This window comes from Procambarus clarkii, chromosome 5, assembly GCF_040958095.1.
Source record: "Procambarus clarkii isolate CNS0578487 chromosome 5, FALCON_Pclarkii_2.0, whole genome shotgun sequence".
NCBI classification, from domain to species: Eukaryota; Metazoa; Arthropoda; class Malacostraca; order Decapoda; family Cambaridae; genus Procambarus; species Procambarus clarkii.
Window position 1 is genome coordinate 35,191,620 of NC_091154.1, and position 6,088 is coordinate 35,197,707.

At 47.3% G+C, this 6,088-nt stretch overlaps 1 protein-coding gene across 2 annotated transcripts in view; it reads right to left on the reverse strand.

Moving 5' to 3' along the window:
* yem (yemanuclein) overlaps positions 1 to 5,763 on the reverse strand; it is a 75,179-nt gene extending 69,416 nt beyond the window's left edge. Inside the window, exon 1 of one of the 2 annotated variants that reach the window (XM_069301081.1) lies at positions 5,482 to 5,763. In XM_069301081.1, the coding sequence (XP_069157182.1) occupies positions 5,482 to 5,646 (165 nt within the window). In that variant the 5' untranslated portion in view covers positions 5,647 to 5,763. Of the gene's footprint in view, positions 1 to 5,120; positions 5,357 to 5,481 lie in introns of those variants that run through there. The other variant, XM_069301083.1, reaches the window with a different exon arrangement.
* Between the last annotated feature and the right edge of the window lie 325 nt (positions 5,764 to 6,088).

Below are 6,088 nucleotides of genomic sequence, written 5' to 3' on the forward strand. Positions count from 1 at the left end.
CCCCCCTCCTCCTCCTCTCCACTTCCCTCCCTCCCCTTCCTCCTCCTCCTCTCCACTTCCCTCCCTCCTCCTCCTCCTCTCCACTTCCCTCCCTCCTCCTCCTCCTCTCCACTTCCCTCCCTCCCCCTTCCTCCTCCTCCTCTCCACTTCCCTCCCTCCCCCTTCCTCCTCCTCCTCTCCACTTCCCTCCCTCCCCCTTCCTCCTCCTCCTCTCCACTTCCCTCCCTCCCCCTTCCTCCTCCTCCTCTCCACTTCCCTCCCTCCCCCTTCCTCCTCCTCCTCTCCACTTCCCTCCCTCCCCCTTCCTCCTCCTCCTCCTCTCCACTTCCCTTCCTCCTCCTCCTCTCCACTTCACTCCCTCCCCCTTCCTCCTCCTCCTCTCCACTTCCCTCCCTCCCTCCCCCTTCCTCCTCCTCCTCTCCACTTCCCTCCCTCCCCCTTCCTCCTCCTCTCCACTTCCCTCCCTCCCCGTTCCTCCTCTCCACTTCCCTCCCTCCTCCTCCTCTCCACTTCCCTCCCTCCCCCTTCCTCCTCCTCTAGACTTCCCTCCCTCCCTCCTCACTACTTCCCTCCCTCCCCCTTCCTCCTCCTCCTCTCTACTTCCCTCCCTCCCTCCTCACTACTTCCCTCCCTCCCTCCTCACTACTTCCCTCCCTCCCTCCTCACTACTTCCCTCCCTCCCCTTTCCTCCTCCTCCTCTCTACTTCCCTTCCTCCTCCTCCTCTCTACTTCCCTCCCTCCCTCCTCACTACTTCCCTCCCTCCCTCCTCACTACTTCCCTCCCTCCCCCTCACTACTTCCCTCCCTACCCCTCCTCTTCTCTACTTCCCTCCCTCCTCCTCACTACTTCCCTCCCCCCACTCCTCTTCTCTACTTCCCTCCCTCCCTCCCCCTCCTCCTCTACTTCCCTCCCTCCCCCCTCCTCCTCTCTACTTCCCTCCCTCCCCCCTCCTCCTCTCTACTTCCCTCCCTCCCCCTCCTCCTCTCTACTTCCCTCCCTCCCCCCTCCTCCTCTCTACTTCCCTCCCTCCCCCCTCCTCCTCTCTACTTCCCTCCCTCCCCCCTCCTCTCTACTTCCCTCCCTCCCCCCTCCTCCTCTCTACTTCCCTCCCTCCCCCCTCCTCCTCTCTACTTCCCTCCCTCCCCCCTCCTCCTCTCTACTTCCCTCCCTCCCTCCCCCCTCCTCCTCCTCCTCCTCTCTACTTCCCTCCCTCCCTCCCCCCTCCTCCTCCTCTCTACTTCCCTTCCTCCCTCCCCCTCCTCTCTACTTCCCTTCCTCCCTCCCTCCCCCTCCTCTCTACTTCCCTCTCACCCTCCCCCTTCTCTACTTCCCTCTCACCCTCCCCCTTCTCCACTTCCCCTTCCTCCTCTGTCCCCCCTCCCATCTCCCTCCCCCCACCTCTCTCTATCCTGTTCGATACTCACTCACGACCCCTCTGCTCAACACATGCTCAACCTAAGTCTCTTCTCTTAATCTAAGCCTTAATCAAGATATCTAAAATATGTTGTAACATTTTGTTTGCAAGGGATGTATTAAATTTTCCTAAAACATACTTGTGAGTCTATCCAGCTTCAAACTCAGCATGGTGGGAATATAAAAACATGCCCCAGACTCCTCCAAAACTGGATAAGCTACTATATAAAATAACTATGGTATTTTTATACGAGTTATTTATTGATCGGTAATCATTGTCTGGCAATCCATTTTACCAAGTCATTTTGCAAAATCCACAAACTTTGAGATTGTAAGACTTATGTCAGCCTAATCTCTAACATTTTAATTCATTTTGTCGGAGGTCAGGCAGTCAGAGTGTATTTATACACATAATGTAGATATGATAAAAGCCCAATAGGCTCAGGAATCTACACCAGTTGACCGACAGTTGAGAGGCGGAACCAAAGAGCCTAAGCTCAACCCCCACAAGCACAACTAGGCGAGTACATATTAGGCTAATAATGAGGTCCCCCCAAGGTCGAATTACTGACCTACCCTAGGATGCAACTCCACAACAAGCTAACTCCTGGGTACCTATTTACTGCTAGGTGGACAGGAGCATTGGGTGATAGGAAATGCACCCAACCATTTTTGCCCTGCATGGGAACATTATGGTTGTGTAAAATAATGACACGTTTCTCGACAGTATCGACCAAAATGTATATACTGTACGTGACTTCTATGTCATCAATAATTTCAGACCAAATGGTATGATGTACTTTGAGCTCTGTAACAACTTTATAAACTCACAAATATTGGAAGATATTCTTGTGCTCTACCCAGATTTTGCTTTTGCAGGCTAAAAGATCAGCCTCACATTTCACTCCTGATTCCATGTATGACTGACTATCCTGTGAGATGGGGGATATTAGATGAACTTATAGCTATTTTTTTTATTATACTAATCTTTCATATAGAATAGGGGTAGCAGCATTTTGCTGTGTATATACCTAAGCTTGTTAATATAAAAAATAAGTACAGGTGTTGACCAGACCACACACTAGAAGTTGAAGGGACGACGACGTTTCGGCCCGTCCTGGACCATTCTCAAGTCGATTGTGAGAATCGACTTCGACTTGAGAATGGTCCAGGACGGACCGAAACGTCGTCGTCCCTTCAACTTCTAGTGTGTGGTCTGGTCAACATACTTCAGCCACGTTATTGTGACTCATCGCCTGCAAATAAGTACAGGTATCCACATCTTTTAAACTTATCAATAACAGTAAATTGAAATGCTTAGTCATTAGCAAATTGTTAGAATTTACTATTACTTGATACTGTAATTGCATAGAATGTTGTCTGTAATATAAATCAGTATAGACCTAGGAATTATTATGTTGGAATAATATTTTGAGCTCTCGGCAGCAAGTCAATTTCAAGAAATCAATAAAGCCAGTAAACCCAAAATTGAACTGCAATACAATGTAGGAAGGTCTGTTTAGTGTTTTGAGCATTAACGTTATATAATAATAATAATTAATTGTCTGGGCACAGGAAGCTAGTGTGTATTCATACACGTTAGGGTCTTTTATCAAAGTCGCTCCCCCCCCCAGGTCGAATTACTAACCCTACCCAGGATGCAACCCCACAACAAGCTAAGTCCCGAGTACCTACTTGGTGAACAGATACATTAGGTGAAAGGATATGTGCCCAACAATTTTAGAATTCCGAGAACCTGGAATTCTAGATTGAGCGTCGAGAACGAACCCGACTGTACTACCTGGACCCCTGACTTGCTATCGCAATTATGTAGATATATCTACATAATATGAAGATATATCTACATAATCGTAATGAAATAAGGAGTCATACCAGATACGCATAAGTATTTGTAGTATTTCAATATTAAAAAACTATAATTATTCATAAAAAATATAAATTGTAATGTTTAAGCAAAATGATTAAGAAAAGTAAAATAATACCGCGAGCAGCAACGTTGCCCGCGCGCGCGACTCCTCGTAGAAAAAGGAGCAGCCAACCATGAGTAAAGAATGGCCAAGAGGCAGCGCTGCCTCCGCCGCTGACATCACGCTTCCCGACACGTGTGGCCACCCGCGACGTCATAACTAAATCGTGACGTCACTGATACATGTAACGTCACTACCCGCACGCCCGCGCCCACCACGCCCATATAGGCTTACACACGCCCGAGCCTCACGCCCACCAATCCCCGCGCGCGGCGCGCGGATAAGCCCCGCCCACACCGGCCCGCCCCCAAATAACATCCCCCCCCCCAACTGAGTCAGGCGGGACAAGAATGAGGAAGGGGGAGGGGGATTGGAGGGACAACCTACTGGCGGGGGTTGAGGGGGGGGTAAGTCATCATGGGTCATCATCATAATCAAACAAAGCTCAGCAATAAATAAAAGCAAACTACATATAAAAAATGAACCTTATGGTCAAAAGCACTAGAAGCGACATTTATGCGCTCTACTGTGGCTGGATGTTGACGTCCTTGATTAATACAATGCCAGCCTTCACCAAGTCGTAATTGTTACAAACACAATCTACTTTTATTACATTAAAAAAAAATTAAGTATGAACCGTCCTGCGAACCGTCCGCCCATTCTTGTAAATAGGGCCCCGGGCAACATTTTTGGCACTTCTAATTTGCTTCATCGATTCTTTGGCAACCACGTGACCAGTTCCTTTGTACATCCGAGTGCTTCCAATTATATTTAAATCTGTTTAGCATGCTTTACTTTCATTTATAACGTGCAAAACTAGTAGCGGTGGAGTGCGTGCGTAACCTCACGTCGAGGCGTAAAGCTCTAGTATGGTCGTCGCGTCTAATCCCACACAAGACAAGGTGTGGGCCGCCTCTTGCTATTATGATAATCGACCCTGGAGAGTCTCACCCAACACCCTACACTAAGCCTCGACCCCCTGTCACGTACCACGTTACAACCACCCCGCTACCCTTCCCACCTACCCCACACACACAACCACCACCCACCTACTACCAATTATTCATCGCAGGACCCAAGGAAATTCCGATTTGAGTTTCCTTAATATGTAGTAAAATTATGAGCCGTCAAACGTCAAGTGTAACCACTATAGATGTGTTCGGTATATATCTTCGTTGCTTACAACATTTACACTCATTCCAGACAATACTGGCATTCCTTAACATTTGCCATCTTGGTTGCAATTTCTGACTAAAAATATACCGTGCTAATTACACGCAATACATAATTAACTATTCTCTACAAGTATATGTCTTATTGAATAACATTTAAGGATGACCTTGAAGGTGCAAGGTAAGTATGAACCTAAATGCAAGGATTATACGGAGCAGAGATGCAAGTGTGAAGCGGAGAGTGAAGCCCGGAGTGATGTTTCTATCCGGCGGGTGTGAGGAGCAGGGGAGCCAATGACAGCAGCTTCACCTTCCTCATCCTCACCCTCCACCTCCCTCACACTACTAAACCATTACTATTCTACCACACTACCCCTTAACTACTACACAAATGGATTCCCAATAGGCAGGGGTCGTGTCATCTCCAAGACGGCTACAAGCACCTACATGTTTACTGCACATGATACAATGATACATTATACATGTTAGGGCGGGAATAAGGAATGGTTGGGATGTGCCCTTGGGGCGGTGCGGCCCCTTACATACCCTTGAGGTCATACTTCATGGCGGACCCCAGTCGGGGACGTCCCTATGTGAAATGCATGGCAGAAACCCCGTCGAGAGCGCCGTCAGGGCGCTACAAGTGCCCCCGAGTGTAGGTGTGTGTGGTGTGGGTGTAGTGGCCCTCTCTGCCTCTCCCCCCACACACACTGCCGCTGTCACCCTCTACACCACCTCTACAAAATGTCCATCTGCTTCTCCCCACCGGCCCTCACCATCCCCACCACAAAACCATTCTCTCGCCCCCTCTACAGCAATGACCATTACACAAACACCATACCACCTTCCTCGGGCGCCAAAGAGTCAGAATCTCGCCCCACGCCGCCATTCTCCTCCTCTTACTTACCAATTTTTGAGACACCAATTCTCGATAGTTGAACTCTGGACAGGACTTCTCGTTGGACTCAGCCAGAGTCAACATAATACGCACGCTTTTTATCCTTTTCTCACGTTTCTTTTCCTTCTTGATAGGCCCCAGGGTAGAAAAGGCCACCTTCTTTGGTTCCGTCATAATTCCTTAAGTATTTCCATTCAAATATAATATAAACAATAGATATTTATGCTGACAAACATTCAAACACTACACCACATCCTTCCATCTTTCACTACTGGCTGGTGTACGCATGCGCAAACTTCAAAAGACACATTGGCGCGAATGAAAAATACACAATTATAATATAATTATAGTTTGCAGCATAATTTGCTTTGAAATATCATAGAAGTTAAATAATGTTTTAATAAACAAAAACGGAGATATGTATGATATTTAAATAATGACAGAGAGCCGTGGACCACCTTATACATTATGATATTGTCAGGAATTTTATGATTATAATTTTTTTACTTACTATGTATTTCTTTAAATAAAAATAAAGTTTAGTGATTTATTTCTCATAAGTAAAACTTGTTTTAACATTTGTCAGCAATTTTCTTATGCTAATGCCCCTTAACTT